At 38.6% G+C, this 24,724-nt stretch overlaps 2 protein-coding genes across 4 annotated transcripts; both read right to left on the bottom strand.

Moving 5' to 3' along the window:
* Positions 1-845: 845 nt before the first annotated feature.
* On the bottom strand, positions 846-14,089 carry camk1ga (calcium/calmodulin-dependent protein kinase IGa). Its single transcript, XM_056237920.1, has 13 exons — positions 14,026-14,089; positions 13,152-13,264; positions 9,234-9,359; positions 6,480-6,554; positions 6,254-6,392; positions 5,595-5,718; positions 5,444-5,519; positions 5,245-5,357; positions 4,510-4,588; positions 3,608-3,695; positions 2,313-2,647; positions 954-1,057; positions 846-858 (listed from the first exon to the last, which is right to left on the bottom strand). The coding sequence occupies exons 2-12, from the start codon at positions 13,235-13,237 to the stop codon at positions 985-987; spliced, it is 1,314 nt and encodes a 437-aa protein (XP_056093895.1). The 5' UTR covers positions 13,238-13,264; positions 14,026-14,089; the 3' UTR covers positions 846-858; positions 954-984.
* On the bottom strand, positions 14,031-24,347 carry si:ch73-352p18.4 (inositol 1,4,5-triphosphate receptor associated 2). 3 transcript variants are annotated; one of them, XM_056237921.1, is made up of 13 exons: positions 24,101-24,347; positions 23,915-23,987; positions 23,160-23,190; positions 22,942-23,082; positions 20,382-20,513; positions 20,171-20,315; positions 17,987-18,021; positions 17,688-17,735; positions 17,525-17,610; positions 17,380-17,448; positions 16,670-16,795; positions 16,487-16,595; positions 14,031-14,165 (listed from the first exon to the last, which is right to left on the bottom strand). In XM_056237921.1, the coding sequence occupies exons 1-13, from the start codon at positions 24,147-24,149 to the stop codon at positions 14,112-14,114; spliced, it is 1,098 nt and encodes a 365-aa protein (XP_056093896.1). In that variant the 5' UTR covers positions 24,150-24,347; the 3' UTR covers positions 14,031-14,111. The 3 variants fall into 3 exon arrangements, with proteins under 3 accessions (XP_056093896.1, XP_056093898.1, XP_056093899.1); XM_056237923.1 differs by having other exon boundaries at positions 23,160-23,187; XM_056237924.1 differs by lacking the exons at positions 14,031-14,165; positions 16,487-16,595; positions 16,670-16,795 and having other exon boundaries at positions 17,380-17,444; positions 24,101-24,343.
* Between the last annotated feature and the right edge of the window lie 377 nt (positions 24,348-24,724).

Here is a 24,724-nt window from a genome sequence, read left to right as displayed (position 1 = left end):
CACAACAGTAACAGTGATGACACAACTAACACACATCAGTAACACTGTGTCTCAATAAAGGTTTTGTGAGCTGCTATGTTTACAGTGGACGACTAGCATACTACATAGTGCTTACTAACATGAGTATGTTGTGATGAATAAAGCTATGAACTGTTTCTGTGGTTCCGTGTGTTCCCTGTCGTACGGTAGATCTGGTTCCGTGTGTTCCCTGTCGTACGGTAGATCTGGTTCCGTGTGTTCCCTGTCGTACGGTAGATCTGGTTCCGTGTGTTCCCTGTCGTACGGTAGGGGGCGCTGTTACACTCCTCCTGAAAGAGCTCTGAATCTCCTGATCAAACACAGGCAAAAGCTTTTTGCTCAAAATGTTTTATATTGTAATTAAACGTGTCCACATTCAAATGTGTAAATAGTTTTATTTGATGTTTAATACAGCAGCATGTTTATGGATTATAATACACTGCGCTTTCAACAGATACAATGATCTTATAAGCACATATAAAACACAAACATAGAGATAATAACAGCAAGGATAAATACGTCCTTAATAAGAAAATAAACACAGTCCTTAAACACACTCAAACACGCAGCGGTTTACTGTAGAACAGTGGCACATGTGATCCGCCCTTCCCATGATGCACCCTGTCGGCCCACCACGGGTGTAAATATGACTACTGTACATATATATGCAGACAGTAGGGGAGATAATACGACTCAGACCGTACGGTCTCGCGCAATTCCTGAGAGGAGAGATGCTCTCGGTCTCTTTCCCGAATGACCAGTCAGAGAAGAGGGTGTGTGTGTGACTGGCACTCGCCCGACTCGGCCTGTGCGTCCCACGGGTGACGGGATAAACACGATCTGAGAGAGAGGGAGGGAGAGAGAGAGAGAGAGAGAGAGGTCACACACCTACACGATCACGTGACGTATAAGCGGAGGCCTAATTGGATACTCACTTCATTTGATTGACAGCTGTCAGTCAGACGATTACATCAGAGAGCAAACGCCGGTCTGAAGGGTCTGGCCACGCCCATCTGTGCCACACATCACCCTGTCCGACCTGAAACACACAACGACTCATGAGGGCTGGTGTTAAAGTATTAAATAGGATAAAAATTTATGTTTATGTACATTTTAAAAGCAATACACTGCAATATAGTTATGAACAGCAATATTTATCAACACTTGTTACATGAGACATGCCACATGGAGACTTGAGGAAAGTGATGATGCAAATGAATCATGGAATGGGAGTTGTGAATCAGCGAATAGACTGATTCACCGAATTTGCTAATTTGAAACATCCGACTGAATCGATTCACAGAATCAAATGAGTTGATTCACTGAGTTGAATTTACTAAACAACTACTTGAGTCCATTAGGAATCGATTCATTAAATCAGAGTTATGAATTGATTCATTGAAATTTCAGCTAAACAAATGAATTAATTCACAGAATCAAATGAGTCGATTCACTTAGTTGAATTTATGAAACAACTTTTTGAATCCATTAGCAATCAATTCACTGAATCAGAGTTGTGGATTGATTCATTGAAATTTCAGTTCAACGATCAATAATCAATTCACGGCATTAAATGAGTCGATTCAGTTAATCAAATGAGTCGATTCAGCATTTTAAATGAATTGATTCACTAAGTGATTTTTTTAAACAACTAGTTGATTTTGTTAGGAATCGACTCACTGAATCAGTTATGAATTGATTGATTGAAATTTCAGCTGAACAAATGAATCAATTCAAAGAATCAAATAAGTTGATTCAGTGCATCAAATGAGTCGATTCACTGAGTTGAATTTATTTAACAACTTTTTGAATCCATTAGCAATCAATTCACTGAATCAGAGTTGTGGAGTGATTCATTGAAATTTCAGTTCAACGATCAATAATCAATTCACAGAATTAAATGAATCGATTCAGTTAATCAAATTAATCGATTCAGTTCATCAAATTAATCGAATCAGTATTTTAAATGAATCGATTCACTAAGTCTGATTTTTTTAAGCAACTATTTGAATTTGTTAGGAATCGATTCACTGAATCAGTTATGAATTGATTCATTGAAATTTCAGTTGAAGGAATTGGACTTGCCAATTCAAACACAGTTTTTGCTGCATAAGTTTTTTGTATGAACTTTCTCAAATTTGTGATTTGAACATGGAATAAGCGTAAAACTAGACATGCTCTTGGGGAATTGTGATATTTATTATGTTGCTCTATTTTTTGGGTCAAATTCAAAGGCATGAAGTACTTGAGAGAGATGTCAATCACAAAAAAGTCCATATTTGGCAGGGTGTTACCTGTTAGCGGCGCAGTCTGACGCACACAGGTCCGACTCCGAGTGATACACGTGTTGCCCGGTCTCAGAGATGACCAGCGCGTGCATCGGCTCGCTGTTGCAGGCCTTGAGCGGGCCACGCCCCCTGATGACATCAGCGTGAGGCGACAGGGTCATGTGACTGCACGAGGGGTTCCCGTTGGTGTCCAGCTCGCTGGGGGCGGGGCCTGGAGACGAGACGTCCAGCACCTCGATCAGCGGGGGCGGGGTCAGGCTCGGGGTCATGACCTCAGGGTCAGCGTGAGCGAACTGAAGACGCCGCATGTGACTGACAGCCACCGTCACGTTAATGGCTCGCTAAAACACACACATGCTCATATATTCAATCCACGGTTATTTGTGTAGCGCTTTTCACAACACACACATCATTACAACGCAGCTTTCCAGAAAGTGCATGAGTCCACATTACAGTTTACAGAGATCTATTATCAGAGGAAACTGTCTAAGTTATGTATTTCAGAAATGTAAATATACAAAATCACAGTTAGCTAAAAATGTATTAATTTAAACAATGTAATAATTTAATGCAGAAACAATGAGCTCATAGGAGTAATGAAAACTTGGATATAGACACGGAGTCGTTCACACAGCGGCACAGGGTGAGTGTATTAGGGCTGTCTGATGTCTGAAAAGCTGAATTCGAATTTCTTAAATATTAGCAGAATACGAATTCACACACACACACACACACACACAAACTGAGAGGGTTTTCGTCAGCAGGAAGAACCTTTTCCCGCCATTTTTCAAATCAACAACGCACTGTACACTGGATAAGCTAACAAAAACACACCGCGCAAGTTACGATTTGTTTAATCATGAATTTGTACGGCACTGCAGGTTGTTGTTTTTTCATGATTCAATATGTTAATCATGTTTATTCGTGACTTCAGTTTTTATCTTTCAGCTAGCTTTTATCTCTTTATTCATAAGTATAATTCATCAAACATGTTTTTTCATGAACCAGTTTATCCATGAATCAACATTGTTTTTTCAAAATAATGTTTATTCGTGAATCAGTATATTTATTTATGAATCATCATATTACTTTATGAAGTATCCGTTTATTCATGCATAAGTTTATTCATGATAAAGTATGTTTGATTATTAATAGGTCAATCTGGTAATGAATTAGTATGTTTATTGACAAATCAGGTTGTTTATTTGTGCACGGTTTTTGCATTCGAATGTGCAGAAAATATTAGAAATTCACATTTTTCTTTGATAGCCCTAAGGTGCACCCGTGATCTGCTCTCTCACCTTCCACTTGGATTTGGCGAAGTTCTTCTGCATCTGCTCACAGACGGACTGAATAATATTGTCATTGTGCGCCGTGTCTCCAATTATCCTGCACAAAGAGAACAGCAGCTTGTTTATTCACGAACCAGCATGTTTATTCATACATTTGTGAATCTGCATGTTTATTCATACATTTATGAATCTGCATGTTTATTCATACATTTATGAATCTGCATGTTTATTCATACATTTATGAATCTGCATGTTTATTTATGCATTTGTTTATTCAAGAATTCATCATGTGTTTTTCATGAATCAGTGTGCATGAATCCATGAATCAACATGCTTATTGCAAAATTAATGTTTATTCATGAATCAGTATATTTAGTTATGAATATGTATGTTTTATGCATTAGTTTATTCATGTTTAATTATCAAGTTGATTCATCATAGCGTTTTTTTTTTCATGAATCAGTATTCAATAATGTATTTGTTTATTCATAAGTATAATTCATCAAGCATGTTTTTTCATGAATCAGTATACTTATTTATGAATCTGCAAGTTTATTTATACATTTGTTTATTCATAAGTATGATTCATCTAGCACGTTTTTTCATGAATCAACATGCTTATTTCAAACTTTGTTTATTCATGAATCTGTATATTTGTTTATGAATCAGCATATTTCTATGCATTAGTTTATTTATGAAGTTTTTCATAAATAAGCATTTGTCTGTTTATTCACACATAAGTACATTTATTCATGAATCAGCATGTTTGATTATTGATGAATCAGGTTGCATATTTGTTTAATCGTGATCTGCAGGGTTTCTTTCATGATTCAATATGTTAATCATGTGTATTCGAGCCTCAGTTCATCAGTCCACGTATAAACTGTGCTGGGACTCTCAGTGTTTCTCACCATGGATGGCCGAGTGCTTGTTCCGTTGTGAAGCGTTTATTAGGGTTTTTCTCCAGCATGTGCCTGATAAAGTCCTTTGCTGCAGAAATCAGAACAAACCACAATTATTCACAAAGGTTTTCAATACATACTAACATTAAAGGTGCAGTGTGTAAGTTTTAGCAGCATCTAGTGGTGAGGTTGCGAATCGCACCCAACTGAAGTTACGGTGGCCGACAGGAAGTGATGTCGTCGTCTGAGACAGCAGAGAGTAGCCAGTTAAACAATGAGGTTTCTTTACAAAGATAAATTAAGAGATATGTTTACTTAATTATTCAGTAAAACAATGTTATTGCGAATATTATTGTCACTTGTTCATCATTGAGTCAGTGTTTTATTCGCTGACTTTAGCAGCTTCTTATCATGAAGAACAACATAGTGACGAAACGCGTTTGTCCGCTCAGGGCCACCGTAGAAACATGTCGATGTGACCCGCGGTGTGTGTAGAAAGAAACGCTCATTCTAAGCTAATAAAAACATAACGCTTCATTATGTAAGGTCGTTATACACCACTGAACACATTGTTATGTATATGATATTGCATTTCTGTCAACAGATCCTCCTAAATACTACACACTGCACCTTTAACATACTAAGAATACACGCTAACATTTTAACATGTTTTTAATGTTGCACTGCAGCTGATGGCCTACAGGTGGCAGTAATGACAGCGTGTGTGAAGTGTTTCTGACGCACCTGACTCGGAGATGTCGTCCCAGTACGGCGAGTGAAACGCATATTCTGCCTTCATGATCTTGGAGAAAAGGCGCGTTTCATTCTCCTCGTAAAATGGCGGGTATCCGCTCAACCTAAACAAACACATGAAGAGGTCAGCGTTTGAGGAAAAACACACCTGACCGGATCTCAAGAGTGTGCGTAATGACGGCAGACTCACAGAATGTACGTTATGACGCCGATAGACCAGCAATCCACCGCTTTACTGTACGGTTTCTGAGCCAGAACCTCCGGAGCTGATGAGAATAATCACCGTAATGAGAATCATCACCATTACAGGCAATCTAACAGCAGAAGTAAAGCGTCCGTACCAACATATCCCGGTGTTCCACAGGCCGTGGACATCACGCCGTGATCCGCCATCTTCGACAGACCGAAGTCACTGATCATGATCTTGGCGTTCTCCTCTGGACTGTAGTACAGAAGGTTCTCCGGCTACAGACGGACATTAATGACATTTAGGACCTATTACACCATTTCAGGCTCTACTAGAACAGGTTTTCCTGCTTGAATGTTGATTATTCTCCTCATATTCTCCATTGTTGCGGCTCCTCTCTTCCCAGTCTGTCAGTAACGCTCTGTTTAGTTCCTGTCTCTATGAAGCCCCTCCTTCTGAAAAGCACACTGTGCTCTGATTGGTCGCCTGGAGAAGTGTGCTGTGATTGGTCGGGCGCTTCAAGTGTGTTTGGGAAATGTCCCGCCCCTTCCCATAACCGCCAGTTTAACACACTACTGACTAACTCAACCAGGCCCCGCCCCTTTATTCTGCGTATGAATTATTATAATGAGGAATATTGTGACGTGTTCGTTCCCGGGAGAAACTCAAGACTACAATGGAGGCGTTTCAGGAGTTCAGAAACACTGATATAGAGAAGAACTAGAGCTTTGCAGAGCTTCTCATGAGAGTTGAACGTGTAAAAAGCAATTAAAACCTCTACAGAAGATGCATTAGAAGACCAAGCTCGCTCACCTTCAGGTCTCTGTGGACGATGCTGTTCTGGTGCAGGTAGGAAACGGCCTCCAGGACCTGTTTGATCACACGGCTGGCGTCTTTTTCCGTGAAAACACCTCGATCCAGAATACGGTCAAACAGCTCTCCGCCCGACACCCTTCACAGACACCCAAACATGGACGAGTTAATACACACGCTGAGCGATGTGTTTGTGTGTATATTTTAGGCATTATCAAACACGTACAGCTCCATGACCAAGTAATAGTGTGTTCTCGTCTCGTAGAAATCTTCCAATGCAACCACATTATCATGCTTTATCCTGAAAGAGAGAGAGAACATGGTGTTGGTCTGTAGTGTTAGTCAATGTTAATGTTAGTCAGTAGATTTAGGGGTTTGTGGTGTGTATGTGGAGTCAGGTGTGTTTGTGTTAATGGTCTGTTGTATTTGTGGTCTGTAGTTTTTAGTCTGTGGTGTTTGCATCTGTGTTTTGGAATTGAAATTGGTATTTATGTTCTCAGCATGACCTAAGGAATCTATTAAGACCAGTTTCAATACAATTAGATAATTGAATAAAAAGTTTTTAGCATTTTTGGAAAAACGTTTGACCAGAAGGTGGCGCTGCCCGTAAACTTTTTGAGCACCATCAGGGCGTGGTGCCAAAGACACGTACCAAATTTGGTAAAGAAGCGCCAATGTTCGTAAAATATAGCATATTACAACCAAATTCAAAATGGCCGACACCCAAAATGGCCAATATGGGAAAATTAGGTATCGTTTCGACTCGGCATGCTGCACCAGTGAGAGTTTTGTGATTTTATTGGTCAAATATTTCAAAAGTTATAAGCAAAAAGAGCCATTTTTTTATATCTCCTGACCACTAGGTGGCACCGTGATGAAACTGTGCCGGTAGCCTCAGGTCATGGTTCTCATAACACACACAAAGCCTGCGTCTGTTTATTGCAATCGTTGACGTTCTTATTATTATTAAATAAGCGTGAAAAGCATGAAAATCGACCGTTGCTCCAATTTTCACAAAAATTAAACCAGATTATCTTCAGACCATGCCAAAAAAAAGTTATGGAATTTTGATTCGTCAAACGGTTCTCGAATAACAGATGAAAGAATTTGACGAAGAGCACGCCGAATTGAACGTGAGGCTATATCTCCGAAACGCTTTAGCTTATTCTGACCAAACTTAGGCTGAATCCAAAATCCCCCCCTATACCCTCGAATAGGCCGTTGTTTGAGGGGACAGCCATTTGTAGTGGTGTCCGAAACCATAGTGTACGTAATCGAGTGCACTCATTCAATCCCACATTGCACAGCAATAACGAGTGTACAACCGATGTACGCTCAGCGGCTGCTGAATTCACTCACTCGTTTTCATCCACTCCTTCGAGTGAGCCGTTTAAAGGAGAACTCCGGCGCAAAATGAACCTTTGGTCTAATTACACATTGTTACCTAGTCAAGCGTTATCTGAGATTTGTTTTCATGATTATCGAATGTAAATAGTTTTATCTCTAAAAACAGTTTAGCTTATAAAGCTAGTATAACGCTAGTATATTGGGCATAGATCAATGACAAATAAAAATCGCTGGTTAATACCACTAACAAGGCTCAAAATAGCCCCACACTAACACGGCAGCATAATGAGGGTCCCTACCTTCAAACCGAAGCATTGAGAACTTTGTCAGTGTCCAGACCGTTTAATAAGAAGATATTTTAAACATACAGTCAACTTCGCGTATACAGGCAGAAGCCATCTTTGAAATACAGTCTTTACCAGTCGATCTACGAACGCCGATCCAACCCTGCTGTTCGCGCTCACCTTATCACAACTTATAGCTCGTTCACATCTCACCAGCGCACTTGGATCGGCGTTCGTAGATCAACTGGTAGAGACTGTATTTCAAAGATGGCTCCTGTCTGTATACGCGAAGTTGACTGTATGTAAAAAATATCTTCTTATTAAACTGTCTGGACACTGACAAAGTTCTCAATGCTTCGGTTTGAAGGTAGGGACCCTCATTATGCTACCGTGTGAGTGTGGGGCTATTTTGAGCCTTGTTAGTGGTATTAACAAGCGATTTTTATTTGTCATTGATCTATGCCCAATATACTACCGTTATACTAGCTTTATAGGCTAAACTGTTTTTAGAGATAAAACTATTTACATTCGATAATCATGAAAACAAATCTCAGATAACGGTTGACTAGGTAACAATGCGTAATAGGACCAAAGGTTCATTTTGCGCCGGAGTTCTCCTTTAAGTGGACTAACGTAGGGAACAGTGAATGAGGATTTAGGGGGCGATTTTGAATTCAGCCTTGGTGTGTGTTATGACAACCATGACCTGAGGCTACCTGCACAGGAGATATGAAAATGGCTCTTTTTGCTTATAACTTGTGAAAGATTTGCCCCAAAAACTCAGAAAACTTGAACGATAACCAATTTTCCCATATCGGCCATTTTGGGTGTCGGCCATTTTGAATCTTGTCGTAAAATGCTATATTTTACAAACATTGGCGTTTCTTTACAAAACTTGGTTTGTGTCTTCAACACCATGCCCTGATGGTGCTCAAAACGTTTCTGGGCAGCGCCACCTTGTGGTCAAAAGCTATAACGAAATTTCCAAAAATGCTAAAAACTTTTGACTAAATTAGCCTATTGTAATGAAATTGGTCTTAATAGATTCCTTGGGTCATGCTGAGAACATAGATACTAATTTTCACCAAAATCAAATCATTTTCATATACTGCATCAAAAAAGTTAATGGAATGATGCCAAAATGACTGTATATGAGGCTGTATCTCTGCATGATTGGGCTTATAGTCTTTATATTAATGGTTTGTGATGTTTGCTGTATTGATGATATTGTTCTGTGGTCTTTATGTTAATGGCCTGTGATGTTTATGGTCTGTAATCTGTGATAAGGATCTCTGATGATTATATTTGTGCTTGTTTTAGGGGTGTTTGAGTCTTGTTTCGTCTCGTACCTCTTCAGCACCTTGATCTCGTTCTCAAGGTTGGAGTGGTGCAGCTGTTTTTTCTTCACACACTTCAGGGCGTAGAAGTTCCCGGTCTTTCTCTCTCTCACCAGGTAGACCTCAGAAAACGAGCCCCTGAGAGACACATGAATGTTGAGTTTGAGATCAGCACTAATCTATCAGCACAAGGCACCGCTGTGTGTGTGTGTGTCCAGCTTGTTCAACCCACCTGGTCTCTCTTAAATAACTGTCCTAGGACGAGGATTACTGTGCGTTACACAAGAGACCCAGTACCGCCCCTCACGACTCATTACCCACAATGCATCTAATCCAAAACACCCTAGAAATACCTTGCAACCGCCCAGAACAACACAGAAACCACCTGGCAATGTCCTCACCATGTCAAACCATGTGTGTGTGAAAACACACTCCTACAGCAGAGATTATCTCAGATTGAGATTGAGAACATCATAGTCACCGTTTGGTTGTCGCACATTGATGATCGAATGATTATTTGAAGTCAAATCGGTAACTCTTTACTTGAAGGGGTGTGCATAAGACTAACATGACACCTTCATAATCATGACATGACACATGTTATGAATATGAAGGAAGTTTTATGCATGTTTGTGACAACTGTCATTAAATGTCATTCGCTCAATTATGACATTTTTAATGCAAATATGACATTGTTTGAGATGTCTTTGTTATGACACCTTGACATAAACCAATACATCATAACCTGTCAGTGTTTTTTTCATGACAACTTGACATTACTAAGACAACACAACCTGTCATAAACATGACATAGCAGATTAATGATCAAACTTAAGAAACCACTTAGCTTTATTGGTTAACATTACATTAAACTGTCAGGTGGTTGGTTTTGACATTGGCTGTCATGAAGCCATTATAACTGTTTAATGACAAATTCAATTTGTACCACTGTAGTTGAGGTCAAGAAAAATATTCATGACACAGTTATAATGGCCTCATGACAGCCAATGTCAAAACCAACCACATGACATTTTAACTTAATTTAATGTCAAGTTGTCATGACAAAGGCACTGACAGGTTATGATGTTATGGTTTATGTCAAGGTGTCATAACAAAGACATCTTAAACAATGTCATATTTGCATTCAAAATGTCATTATTGAGCGAAAGACACTTAATGACAGTTGTCATAAACATGCATAAACCCTACTTCATATTCATGACATATGTCATGTCATGGTTAAGAAGGTGTCATGTCAGTCTTATGTACACCCCTTCAAGTAAAGTGTTACCGTCAAATCTGTAATGCTTTAGTTTAAATCAATGCTGTAATCCACATGAATGTGTGCAGGAGCCAATTATGACACTCATTCTAGACGTTATGAATAATTCATCTATAATTAACAAGAATTAACAAGAAAATTTAACAAAGATTCATTAGATCTAGTTCTCTTTTGGAGACAGATTTGTCCCCTTGTTGGTGTAGCTTCGTAAACCCACTTACATTCACCGTCTCGATAATCCTTTAATTAACTAGTGTCAGGATGTTCTCTGATGTCTGTGTCATTCACCTGCTGATGATGATTGACAGGTGTCAAAACAAGAGAGAGAGAGAGAGAAGGCTCACTAATGCTCACACGACCAACAAACTCCTGACAAGCATTTATGAATATCAACTTACAAAAATGCATGCCTCATAATGACTTATAAAGCTTTATAACACTTCATAATGCCTCATAATGATTAGTTAATTCTTCTCTATTCCTCAGTATGCCTTGCAAAGCTTTGAAACTCCTTATACTGTCTCATACAGCTTCAGAACAGCTTCTGTAGCATTATAATGCTTCATAATGCTTCAAAACATCTCATAACACTTCACACTGCTTCATAAAGTTTCACAAGATTTCATAATATGTCGTAACGTGTCGCAGTGTTACAAAATGCTTCATAGCAACTCATAAAACAATGCTTTATAACCCTTCAAAAAGTGTCATAAGAGCTTATGTAGCCTCTTAAAGCTTCATAGCATTTTGCCCATTTTATAATTCTTCATAACACCTCACAATGGCTCACTTAATAGTTCAGTAATGCCGTACAAAGTTTTCTAACACCTTAGTGTCTCACACTCATGTATAACATTTCATAAAGCTTCACAATGCCTCATAATGCTTCATGAACCTTCACAAAGTGTCATAAGAGTTTATAGAGCCTCTTCTAGCTTTATAACATTGTAATGGTTCATAAAGCTTCATAAATCTTTGCAATGCCTCATAATGGTTCGTTATGCCTTAAAATCTTCCTATCTCCTCATAGTGCCCCATAAAGCTTTAAAACAGCTTATAATGCTTCAGAAAGCTTCATAACCCCTCATAAGGACCTTTTACTTCACAATGCCTTATAATAGTTCAGTACAGCCGTACAAAGCTTCCTCGCATCCTATAGTGCCTCATACAACTTCATAACATCTCATAATACTTCATGACGCCTAATAATACCCTTCATAAACTGTCATTAGAACTTACTGTATAATGACTTAAAGCGTCATAGCATTTTGTCCAACTTTATAACAACTCATGAATATTCATAAAGCTTCATAACCCTTTACAATGATTCATAATGGTTTAGTAAAGCCTTATAAAGCTTCTCAACACCTTATAGTTCAACACTGATTTTTAAATATTTCATTAAGCTTCATAACACCTTATAACCCTTCATAAACTGTTGTAAGAGATTGAAGTGCCTAAAGCTTCATAGCATTTCAGAACGCTTTGTTATGATTCATAACAACTCATAACACTTCAAAAAGCTTCATCGTACCCCAATGCTTCACAACCCTTCATAAAGTGCCATAGGAGATGATAATAAGGATGCACCGATATTAACATTTTGGCCAATACCAATAACCGATAAATATTTATATTTGAAAGCCGATAACCGATATATTGGCCGATAAATCTAAAATCCAAATTTTGATATCATTTTGGAGAGCCTGATACAAAAACAAAAGTCTCACCATTAAAAGCCATGTCCCAAACGCACAATTATAATGTTCTCGTTATAATGTTACGTAGCCGATATGACAGACTTGTGTTGCACTGAACCGTATTTTCCTTTTTTGAAGTGATTTCAATCATATTCAAGCCATTTAAAACCATTATCTAACAGTGCGCATCTGAAGCGTCTCAGCTGAGGGAAATAATACATTATTTATCAGCTTTAATATATCGGCCAAATTTTCTTATCGGGCCGATAACGATAACTGCGCAACGATTAATCGCATCCAAAATAAGAGTTTGTGTTTACACAATATATGTGTGTGTACTGTGTATAATTATTTTACATATATAAATACACACATATGCATGTATATAGTTTAAAAATATTTGCATGTGTATACTGTATATTTATTTATACATAATTTATATTATATATAAATATTTTTTTTTTTTTAAATATATACAACTCGCATACATGTGTGTGTATTTATACAAAATATTTATACACAGTACACACACTTATATTATGTAAACACAAACTTTTATTTTGGATGCGATTAATCGTGAACCGATAGCGATATAGTGGCCGATATATCGTGCATCCCCAGATAATCGTGCCTCTTAAAGCTTTATAACATTTCAGATTGCTCTGTAATGCGTCTCAACACTTCACAATGATGAATAACGCATGGAATAATATTCTGTATTAGTGCTAAAGGGTTCCTCCGGGTGTTTCTCAATAGGATGAACGGCTTCGTTGATAAAAACGTCCCCCGGTCCTCAATCCGTTAATCTGCGTGTCAGGTTTAGACGCATGTGTCTCCTCTGGGAATAAAGCTTCTGATCCTGTAATAGCGCTGAAACACCTGCACTTGACTCCTGACTCTCTTAATGTCTCGTCATACAGCGATCCTCATGAAACGCTCCATACTCACGATCCCAGAACCTCCTTGAAGTCAAAGATGTCCTTGATGTTGCTGGTGATCTTCTTCCAGCTGCAGTTGATCTCCTTGCGACCCATCGCGGCTCGAGTTTCACAAACTGACTCCTGGAACACACACATCTGTCGTATTACTGCACAGAAACCATCACATGTTCATGTCCATACGCCTCCTCAAGTGTGCCAGATTACTCCATCTTATATAAAGCCAAGGTGGAGAAGGTCGCGGTCGGTCACACTAATGAATCCGCTGCGTTTCTGAGAAGAGTTTTGATCTCTGACCTCTGACCTCTCTATGTAGGTTAATGCTTTTAATATCCGGAATCACTTTACTTTAATGTCACAGTATATGAACTACCATACAGCATTGATTCATCTTCATGAAACATGTACTAATACATTATGAAAATCAGAAGTTGTATTTGCATTAATTAATGCAGTGTGAACAAACATGAGCAAGCGATATTACGTTATATTTTTACTGACAGTAAAACAAAGTCTAATGAATGCTTTAAAAATAGTTAATTTTAGCTAATGCATTAACACTTTAACTAATAAAGTGTCACTTAATAACGTTAACAAACATTATTACACCATATAATGTTACCCAGATCACTACACACATTTGAATAGTTAAGAATAGTTAAACTTCAATTCAAATATTTTCATATTCACATATTTATATAGAGTTTGCGAATGCTTATCATTCACGTTTATCTTTGGTATTTTAACGTCGTTCAACATTTAATGTCAAATATTCACAACAGTTGAAATACTGAGTTTAGAATAAACAGAAATATGATCACATATGTGTCGCTCATGAGCTCTCTGAGAAATGATAATTCATATGAAAGAAGAGCCAGTCTTACCGGAGGGATGATGATGATGATGATGATGTGATGAGGAGACGCAGTTGTTGAGCATCTACCTGAACTCGCACGCGCTCGTTAAAGCTTCATGAGCGCGCGCGGGGGGCGGGGCCGAGGCGCGTGACGTCACCCGCGATCACCTGAGAGCCAATCACAATAACCTTCCGTGAAAAGTTATTGTACGAGGTGTCTATGTTTATTAAGGAAAGGGTACTCTTTAATTTTGAAAATGTCATTTTTGTATATTTAAAGTACGATAACAGTGTGAATAAGGAGACCTTTGTAGCATAATTAATGTGTTACTTTTATTAGTCAAATTTCACATTCATAAGTGTAAGTTTTCTAACAAAAAGCCCCTTTTCTCAGTAGTCCTTAAAGAATTAGAAAATTATTTTTCTACTATTCAATCGAGTACTAATGGAAAAGCTATTAATTGTCTTCAAAATCTCTAAAAGATACAAAGGTTTTGTATTTTTGTCAATGTTTATTTTATTTTATTATGTGTTTTCTTTGCTACCCTGGCTCCAAAATGTATGTTGTATTGTTTTGTTGTTTAAAGCATTAATAAATAACCTTCCCCTGCAAATACTGCGTTACAAATAAAGTGGCAAATGCTATAATATGAGCGAGGTTAAATATGCTTAAATATGCCTTGTACTTTAATGATGAAGAAAATCACTTTATTTTCAATCTTTATTTTGGTGGAAGGCGGTGAAGAACTTGTAAATGATGTAGCGTTGTAGAGCGATGTCAATATTAAAATTTGTACAAAAGAATATATTATCATATAAAACAATATGAAAACAGGCCGCTTTGATTACATGTCTGTGGTTTAGGACATGTGCTTGCGATGTGTGCAGCTTAACGTGTGATAGAGCACTGCTCGCGCGCACGTGTGTGTGTGTGTGTGTGTGTGTGTGTGTGTGTGTGTGTGCACGCGCGCTCACCTGGGTGAACAGGTGCGCACTGACTCATTTCAGTGTCTTATAATCTAATATATAACTCTGCATCATGCTTGAGTTCATTCTGCTTATCATCCCCGTGTGTGTATAATCCCATCATGTATCTGTTGATAATATGATTATATGCTCTAACCAGAGTTGCTGAACACATGAATCATGAGCACGTCCGTGAGCGAGCGTGACGTCACAGTACGAGCTCGTTCACATCATCACATCATAATTCAGTTACAACGATTACACGTAATCATTTGCGATTATATTACATAATATTATAATAATTACATAATATTAAAACCTATTTAAATTTCACACAAACCACACATATACATGATTATATATTTTTTAATTATAAATAAATGTATTAATTTATTTATACCAATACAATGACCTAATGTGATATAGAGATACATATAACGTAAATTAATAAATGTGAATTAATTGTAATTCTTTCAATGCTTTGTTTACAAAATACATGAAGTAATTATTTTATAAACAAAAAATATATTATATTATATTATTAATTTCATTATTATATGTACACTGTTTTTCAAGTCAAAAAAGTTGATTATAAAATCACTTTTACAAATAATTCTTTATAAATCCATTAAATCAACAAAAAAGTTAAATATTTGATCCTAAATACGATGATTTGCATCTGTGTTTTTCTACAGTAGATGTTCGTTTAAGAACATTTTCAGCTCCTCTAAACTGCTTTAATCCGGTTAACATGACCGGAGCAGAAAATGAAGAGCACTTCCTGATCCTGCTTCTCATTCTGAGAGGTGATTGGCTGCGCAGAAGGATGTGGGCGGGGTTAAGATGCCCTGAAACTCATAGGACAGGAAACAGGAGATCATTAGCAAACGAGTTTAATCTCATCCAGATCAGGCTCATCTGACGCCTGCATTAATGAATTTTAAAGCCTCTCATGCATTCATTATCATTACTAATGAACAAATGAGCAACACCTGGTGAATCAGTCGCTCTGAAGCTTCTCAATGTCTCTCTGAATTTAAATACTGTAATTAGAGTCATTAATCTGTTGCCATGGCTTTGCACCTGTTTCAGGAGAAAGGAGGACATTCAGTTGAAATAAACAAGAATACTTAATGCCAATCTGTCTGTATTGCGTTCAGCAGCCACATTCACAAGGATTAAAGTGAATTTAACTCTATAATCCAGTTAAGTTCATCTGCTGTCTATGAGTGAATGAGTGAGTGTGACTCACTAGCGCCACCTGGTGGAAACCCACAATCAGTGACACTCGTCTCGTTAAAAAAAACTCAAAGACCACAATGGAAATAAGTTAATGCAACTTTATTGTGTTATCCTTAAATGTTGTATTGCTACTTCTTATGTCAAATAAACTTAAACTCAATTCAAGCCACCTAAAACAGAAACAGTCATGATCCAGTTACGACAGTGTTTATTCGTACCTAAACTAGTCCTTTAAGATCTATAACAGCACTAAACCATCACTGATTTATACAAACACTCACGAATACATATAAAAGAGTCGCCATCAGCATTATCAGACCGAACACTCTGACAATCCATCTGTATGGAGACCTCCAGGACACCAGGGGGCGCCGACGTGCCACGAGACGCCTGCAAACATATCACATGTCAGTGGTCTGAATTATGCGCATAAATTATGATGAAGAAGATGACTGTAAACACACAGTTCAGGGTTGGACTCCTCCCCTCGTTCTGACTCCTCCCCTTGTTCTGACTCCTCCCCCTCACATGAACTTTCTTTGGGCTTGATTGGAGAATAACGACGGCGACGGCACATGATTTGCGTCACACTGTCGAATTCAAAGATCGGTCACATGTATTCATGTAGTGAAGGAATACATTTGTTACTTTAATTACCTATTATCACTGTAAAGCCGCTTTGGAACAATCTACATTGTTAAAAGCGCTGTGTAAATGAAGATGACTTGACTTGACATATGTGACTCTGGACCACAAAACCAGTCACAAGGGTCATTTGTTTTAATTGAGATTTATACATCATCTGAAAGCTGAATAAATAAGCTTTCCACTGATGTGTGGTTTGTTAGGATAGGACAATATTTGGCCGAGATACTATTTGAAAATCAAAACTATTTGCAAACAATCGAAACATTGAGAAAGTCGCCTTTAAAGTTGTCCATTTGTGTTCGCAATTACGCTGCATCCACTCACAAAAATTATTGTTTTATATATTTACGGTAGGAAATTTACAAAATATCTTCATGGAACATGATCTTTACTTAATATCCTAATGATTTTTGGCATAAAAAAAAATCGATAATTTTGACCCATACGATGTATTGTTGGCTATCGCCACAGAGACACCCGTGCGACTCGTGACTGGGTTTGTGTTCGCATATGTCACGCGTTTTACCTTTGAAACACGCCGCTGTCGCCATCATCATCTTGGTTTAGACTGTTCACAGGAGAATTTACTTCCTGTCTGAGAGACGCAAACAGGAAGCAGTCATATTTTCTGGTTAAATACAGCTTAAGCTTCTAGTCTAGTCTAGCATTACCTCCGGTCTGCTTGCGTATCAAGCTCTGTGTTTGCATCCGCACTGGTTTCGCAGTTCTCCAGAAACGAAGCCTCTAGATGCTTCAACTGCAGCGATATAAACCTCGTAAAACCTCCAGACATCAAACCAGAAGCAAACGCTGGAATATGAACACGAAACGTACCTCAGATTGAGTCGGGAGTAATGTGATGCTGACCCTGCGGCGTGTTGGCTACGACATAAACGCTAGCTATTATTGATGGTTGAACACATATCAGACTAACACAAGACAAGGGATAATTACAGCGATAGTCAGCACATCTATCAAGCTCCAAACAACATAGAGGTTTGGTCACTATGAACTTTCATTCTATGGAAAAGAGTGGCATGACATGAAGGTGAGGAAATTATCACAGAGTTTACAAAGTAAAGTCTAGAGATACTGATACGAGTCACTGATTTAGTCTAATCATGGTCAGTTACCTGTTGTGATGAATATCTGAACAGGTCCCGGTCATCTGTTCGAAGAAAACTCTGATTATATAAGGGTACGTTTACATGACAACGATATGCTTACGTTTTTCCTTCGAGTTTTCCGCGTACAGACGACACCATTGTCAAATATTCACACGGATCTGCAGAAACGACTAAAAACGCTGTATTCTGCTGCCAGGCCAGTAGATGGCGTTTTCAAAAACTTGCACTTTGAAACCCGTTTTCAAAAGTTTGTGTTTTCAGGCACCTAAAATGCAGTTGTCGTGTAAACGAAGGGCCAAAACGCATAAAAAGTTTGACGTTTTTGGTTAAAAAACGGTGTCGTGTACGCGGCCCCTAAGACTACAGGTTTATTTATTCTCCAGGCCACTAGGGGGCAGCACTGAAGCCCGTTTTCAAAAGTTGTTGTCGTGTAAATGAAGGGTCAAAACGCATAAAAAGTTTTACGTTTTTAGTTAAAAAACGGTGTCGTGTACGCGGCCCCTAAGACTACAGGTTTATTTATTCTCCAGGCCACTAGGAGGCAGCACTGAAACCCGTTTTCAAAAGTTTGTGTTTTCAGGCACCTAAAATGCCGTTGTCGTTTAAATGAATGACAGAAACGCATAAAAAGTTTGACGTTTTTAGTTAAAAAACGGTGTCGTGTAAGCGGCCCCTAAGACTACAGGTTTATTTGCCCTCCAGGCCTCTAGGAGGCAGCACTGAAACCCGTTTTCAAAAGTTGTTGTCGTGTAACGCCGTTGTCGTGTAAATGAACGGCAAAAACCCATAAGTTTTACATTTTTTGTTGAAAACGGTGTTGTGTAAGCGGCCCCTAAAACTACAGGTTTATTTACCCTCCAGGCCACTAGGGGGCAGCACTGAAACACATTTTCAAAAGTTGTTGTCGTGTAAATGAACGGCCAAAATGCATTAAAAAGTTTAACTTTTTAGTTAAAAAATGGTGTCGTGTAAGCGGCCCCTAAAACTACAGGTTTATTTACCCTCCAGGCCTCTAGGAGGCAGCACTGAAACCCGTTTTCAAAAGTTGTTGTCGTGTAACGCCGTTGTCGTGTAAATGAACGGCAAAAACCCATAAGTTTTACATTTTTAGTTGAAAACGGTGTCGTGTAAGCGGCCCCTAAAACTACAGGTTTATTTACCCTCCAGGCCACTAGGGGGCAGCACTGAAACACGTTTTCAAAAGTTTGCGTTTTCACGCACCTAAAATGCAGTTGTTGTGTAAATGAAGGGGCAAAACGCATAAAAAGTTTGACGTTTTTGGTTAAAAAACGGTGTCGTGAAAGCGGCCCCTAAGACTACAGGTTTATTTATTCTCCAGGCTCTAGGGGGCAGCACTGAAACCCGTTTTCAAAAGTTTGTGTTTTCAGGCACCTAAAATGCCGTTGTCGTTTAAATGAATGACCAAAACGCATAAAAAGTTTGACGTTTTTAGTTAAAAAACAGTGTCGTGTAAGCGGCCCCTAAGACTACAGGTTTATTTGCCCTCCAGGCCACTAGGGGGCAGCACTGAAACCCGTTTTCAAAAGTTGTTGTCGTGTAACGCCGCTGTCGTGTAAATGAACGGCAAAAACGCATAATAAGTTTTACATTTTTAGTTGAAAACGGTGTCGTGTAAGCGGCCCCTAAAACTACAGGTTCATTTGCCCTCCAGGCCACTAGGGGGCAGCACTGAAACCCGTTTTCAAAAGTTGTTGTCGTGTAACGCCGTTGTCGTGTAAATGAACGGCAAAAACGCATAATAAGTTTTACATTTTTAGTTAAAAAATGGTGTCGTGTAAGCGGCCCCTAAAACTACAGGTTTATTTACCCTCCAGGCCACTAGGGGGCAGCACTGAAACCCGTTTTCAAAAGTTGTTGTCGTGTAACGCCGTTGTCGTGTAAATGAACGGCAAAAACGCATAATAAGTTTTACATTTTTAGTTGAAAACGGTGTCGTGTAAGCGGCCCCTAAGACGACAGGTTTATTTGCCCTCCAGGCCACTAGGGGGCAGTACTGAAACCCGTTTTCAAAAGTTTGCGTTTTCAGGCACCTAAAATGCAGTTGTCGTGTAAATGAACGGCTAAAACGCGTAAAAAGTTTTATGTTTATAGTTGAAAACGGTGTCGTGTAAGCGGCCCCTAAGACGACAGGTTCATTTGCCCTCCAGGCCACTAGGGGGCAGCACTGACCTGTGGAGTCGCTGTGTAACCGACGCTTCCTCCTGTGCAGCATCTTCCTGGCCTCCAGCATCTCCTCGCTCTCTGAAGCATGACGTCTCTTGAGATGCTCCACGTGAACCGACATCATTTCCACGGCGTGACTGACACGCGCTTCCTGATACGCAAACATGGTTATGAAAGGTTTATGAAAGGTCTGTGCGGGTCTTGTGATGTGAAGTACCTGGTGTGCGGCTCCGAGCATCTCTGCTGTTTTCACTACGGTGTCCACATTGCTCTCCAGCATCTGCAGGCTGTTCTTCATCTGTTCCACCATCTCTCTGCTGTCCACATCTGGAAGACGCTCGTACAACACCTGCAGGACAGCACAAACCCTTATAACACTCTCACAATCTCCTCGCAAAGCTAATGGTGCGTTCATCTCGTAGAGATCGTGTTTACGAGTTGAACGCACATGAACGCCACCACAATGTCGTAAATACGAGTGGGAAGCTCGCCCGATCTTTACGAGTGGGGGCGTGTCAGTGAGAAACATGGCGGGATAACACAATACTTAAGGGTATTTAGCAGTGATATTGTCAGGCTTTTCTATTTACAGCGAAGTAAGCTAATTTAAAAATGATAATATAACAATGTAATATGTAACGATAAAGTTTGCAGTGGCTCCATAAATTAATTAAAAACATAAAAAGCAAAGCACACCTGATGCACATTTCTTTGTTCTTCATTTTCTAGAAGTAGAGTTTAAGAACCTTGCTGTATTTTTGTGTAATTAATTAAGAGAAAGTACGCCGCCATCTTACTCCGACGAAAGTGACTTGAACGCACGTTAAACACGACTTCCCGCCTCGTACGTACGAACTTCCCAGGAGGACTTGAACGCACCATTAGATAGCAATCGTGATGATAAATGTGTTCATTCATTATTAGGGGTGAAACGGATTGCAGTTTATCCGAACTGTGAGAAGTGTCAATCACTGAACTAGCCCCGCCCACTTGTACTTTGACCACACCCATTCTCCCATAAACCCCACCCACTGAAGATACAACAGCACGGATCAGCCCCGACAGTTCGGCACGCATGCGATTCGCGGATTAGCTGCTAAATTTAACCATCATAGAGTGAACGTTTATCATTTGGATCTGTTTTGTCTTGCCAATTTACAAAGTATATAAAGTTGGCAAGATATAAACTCACAATTGAGTGTGATAAAGTCAGAATTGCGCGATATAAACTCACAATTGAGTGTGATAAAGTCAGAATTGCGCGATATAAACTCACAATTGAGTGTGATAAAGTCAGAATTGCGCGATATAAACTCACAATTGAGTGTGATAAAGTCAGAATTGCGCGATATAAACTCACAATTGAGTGCGATAAAGTCAGAATTGCGTGATATAAACTCACATTGTGTGTTATAAAATCAGAATTACGTGATATAATCTCACAATTGCGTGTTATAAAGTCAGAATTGCGAGACATAAACTCGCAATTGCGTGTTATAAAGTCAGACTTGTGAGATATAAACTCGCAATTGCGTTATAAAATCAGAATTGCAAGATAACTTGCAATTGCGTGTTATAAAGTTAGAATTGCAAGATAACTTGCAATTGCAGGTTATAAAGTCAGAATTGCAGGATATAAACTTGCAATTGCGTTTTAAAGTCAGAATTGCAAGATATAAACTCGCAATTGCGTTATAAAGTCAGAATATCAAGATAACTCGCAATTGCATGTTATAAAAACAGAATTACAAGATAACTCACAATTGCCTGTTATAAAGTCAGAATTGCAAGATATAAACTCGCAATTGCGTTATAAAGTCAGAATTGTGAGATATAAACTTGCAATTGCATTATAAAGTCAGAATTGCGAGACATAAACTCGCAATTGCGTTATAGTCAGAATTGCGAGACAAACTCGCAATTGCGTGTTATAAAGTCAGAATTGCGAGACATAAACTCGCAATTGCATTATAAAGTCAGAATTGTGAGACATAAACTCGCAATTGTGTGTTATAAAGTCAGAATTGCAAGATATAAACTCGCAATTGCGTTATAAAGTCAGAATTGCGAGACATAAACTCGCAATTGTGTGTTATAAAGTCAGAATTGCGAGACATAAACTCGCAATTGTGTGTTATAAAGTCAGAATTGTGAGATATAAACTCGCAATTGCGTTATAAAGTCAGAATTGCGAGACGTAAACTCGCAATTGCGTTATAAAGTCAGAATTGCATTTGTGTTTTATAAAGTCAGAATTGCGAGACATAAACTCGCAATTGTGTGTTATAAAGTCAGAATTGCAAGATATAAACTTGCAATTGCGTTATAAAGTCAGAATTGCGAGACATAAACTCGCAATTGCGTTATAAAGTCAGAATTGCGAGACATAAACTCGCAATTGCGTTATAGTCAGAATTGCGAGACAAACTCGCAATTGCGTGTTATAAAGTCAGAATTGCGAGACATAAACTCGCAATTGTGAGAGAAAAATATGATTATATTTATATTATTATTATAAATTATATTATTATATTAGTAGTAGTAGTGTTATGTAGTGTAATGTAGACACTATATCACAACTGAAAAGAGTTTTGAGTCGCCGTTAAAGTTCAGGTAACTATCAATGCACTGACTTTGCTCAAGTTGCACACTGAATATGTCGGCGCTTTTAATTTTAAACTCTCAAAGTGCACCAGATTTATGAGCTGAACTGTACTAATGTACCCAGAATGCCCTGGCGACGGTCAGCAGAGTCTCAGGTGTGTGTTCTGCTGTACCTGCAGCATCTCTCGGGTGTGTAGCAGTTCTCTCTGCAGATTCTCCTCCGCGACGACACGCTCGTGACGCTCCGCTTGAAGCCGCTGCGTTAGCGTGTACTGGTCACAGCCAAACCCCAGTGCAAACTGGGTAAACGCGCTCTGTGTGTGTGTGTTCACAGGGGTTAGTGACGTCTGGAGATGTTATATCTAACACACTCTCTCTGAGAGAGGCTCACCTCGACCTCGTCCTCCGTCATCTCCACACTGCTGTGAGAAACATGTCCTGTTAGCGTTAGCATTAGCAGCCTGATACTGGGAGGGTGTTTCAGTGGGTCTTTATTACTTGAGGTCAGGAATCGGATACTTTCCGATTCCTGTTATAATATTAAAATATTGATTCCTCTGTGTGTATTTCAACATAAGTGTAAAGCGCTGGAGAGACTGTCCTCATGTGTATCAGTGTACTGGACCTGTGCAGCTCTTAAAGTGACAGCGCTCATATTCCTGCCGTCTCTATAACACTAATCACACAACACAAGACAGAGAACACACACTAGTTCTTCACTGAATAACTTTTGTAACTATATCTGTAATGTATATTTTATTTATAAAGTGCAGTGTTATTTTACATTTGATTACAGTTTCTGAACCTGAAAATCTTAAAACACTGTTTAATCCAATCATATCTTTGTTGCGATTGCTAATGTTTTATGTGTTCTTGTTTAATGACTGAGTGTTTATTGTGTGTAATAATGCTGAAGTGTGTATTAGTTGGGCTATTTGTTCTTCTATGGTGTGTTTAAACCTCAGGCAAACGCTGCTTGTGTAAGTGTTCTTCAGCTGATGATTTCTGCTCATGATATTCAGCTGCAGTTTCAGCTTTAGCAATAACACTAGATGTGAACGATATCTAACTTTTATTTTTACCTTATTGGAATCGAAAAGAATGGGAATCGATCAAATTCAAACGATACCCAACGCTAGTCTTTACCTCTTTAATCCCATTCTGTCCGTGACGGATAACTTCTCCCAGGACGCCGCCAGCAGGTTCTTTGAGTTTGGATCTGTTTAGTGTGAACAAAACCAACTAAAGTTAGTGTTTATATCAATATGTTAGAGTTCAAAACTGGTACTATGTTTAAAATAAAACCTAAAACTAAGTGTGTGTGTGTCGTACCGTCATCGCTGTCGTCACTGTCTCCCAGTATTCCAGTATAATCATTCATTAATCTGCTGATAAAACACACTGAGAAACCAATAAAACACAATGTAATTAGAGTTTCTTCCTACCGTTTGTGTCGTGTCCGTTCAGAGACGAAGAGTCAGTCGTAATCTTCTTAGCGCTTAGCCAACGACATGAGAGATTGCAGGAGGAACCGGGTGTTTAAAGAGCCTGAAAATCACTCATCAATCATCACACAAACATAAATAACATTATAGATATAAAAGTCAAATAGAGAGCATCAATAAAAAAAAGATAAAAAGTAATAATTTTTTAGTAAAACACCTAATTGAACAGTTTTTTTTTAATGATATTTAACTTGATACATTTTATTGTTTTTAATATCCCGGTTGTGAAACCGTAAGCAAAATACGGGATTTAATTCCATATCTGACCACAAGAGGACGTGGAGAACTGAATTACTGAGAGCTGAATTACTAGGGGATAGCAAATTATATTAATTAAAAAATAAATTAAATAAAAACCCTCCCGACAACCTTAAAGAAATCTTCTCAGGGTAATTCAGTGATACGTTTATGAATGCGTTTCATAAACAACCTGTTTGGTTTCGTAACAGCA

This window comes from Rhinichthys klamathensis, unplaced genomic scaffold, assembly GCF_029890125.1.
Source record: "Rhinichthys klamathensis goyatoka isolate OS25496 unplaced genomic scaffold, OSU_Roscu_1.1 h1tg000504l_1, whole genome shotgun sequence".
NCBI classification, from domain to species: domain Eukaryota; kingdom Metazoa; phylum Chordata; class Actinopteri; order Cypriniformes; family Leuciscidae; genus Rhinichthys; species Rhinichthys klamathensis.
Note: the sequence above shows the minus strand (reverse complement) of the source record. Positions and strands in the feature narration are given on the sequence as shown.

Bases quoted from the DNA above. Each gene is read 5' to 3' on its own strand.
- camk1ga (XM_056237920.1), bottom strand. From the start codon at position 13,237: ATGGGTCGCAAGGAGATCAACTGCAGCTGGAAGAAGATCACCAGCAAC. The intron at 5,358-5,443 runs GTGAGTCTGCCG...GTGTTTGTTTAG, and splicing joins GGCGTCATAACGTACATTCT to GTTGAGCGGATACCCGCCAT. The intron at 3,696-4,509 runs GTGAGAAACACT...CTCTTTGTGCAG, and splicing joins CAAGCACTCGGCCATCCATG to GATAATTGGAGACACGGCGC.
- si:ch73-352p18.4 (XM_056237921.1), bottom strand. From the start codon at position 24,149: ATGAATGATTATACTGGAATACTGGGAGACAGTGACGACAGCGATGAC. The intron at 23,988-24,100 runs GTACGACACACA...CACACTAAACAG, and splicing joins CAGTGACGACAGCGATGACG to ATCCAAACTCAAAGAACCTG. The intron at 20,514-22,941 runs GTACAGCAGAAC...GCTGTCCTGCAG, and splicing joins ACACCCGAGAGATGCTGCAG to GTGTTGTACGAGCGTCTTCC.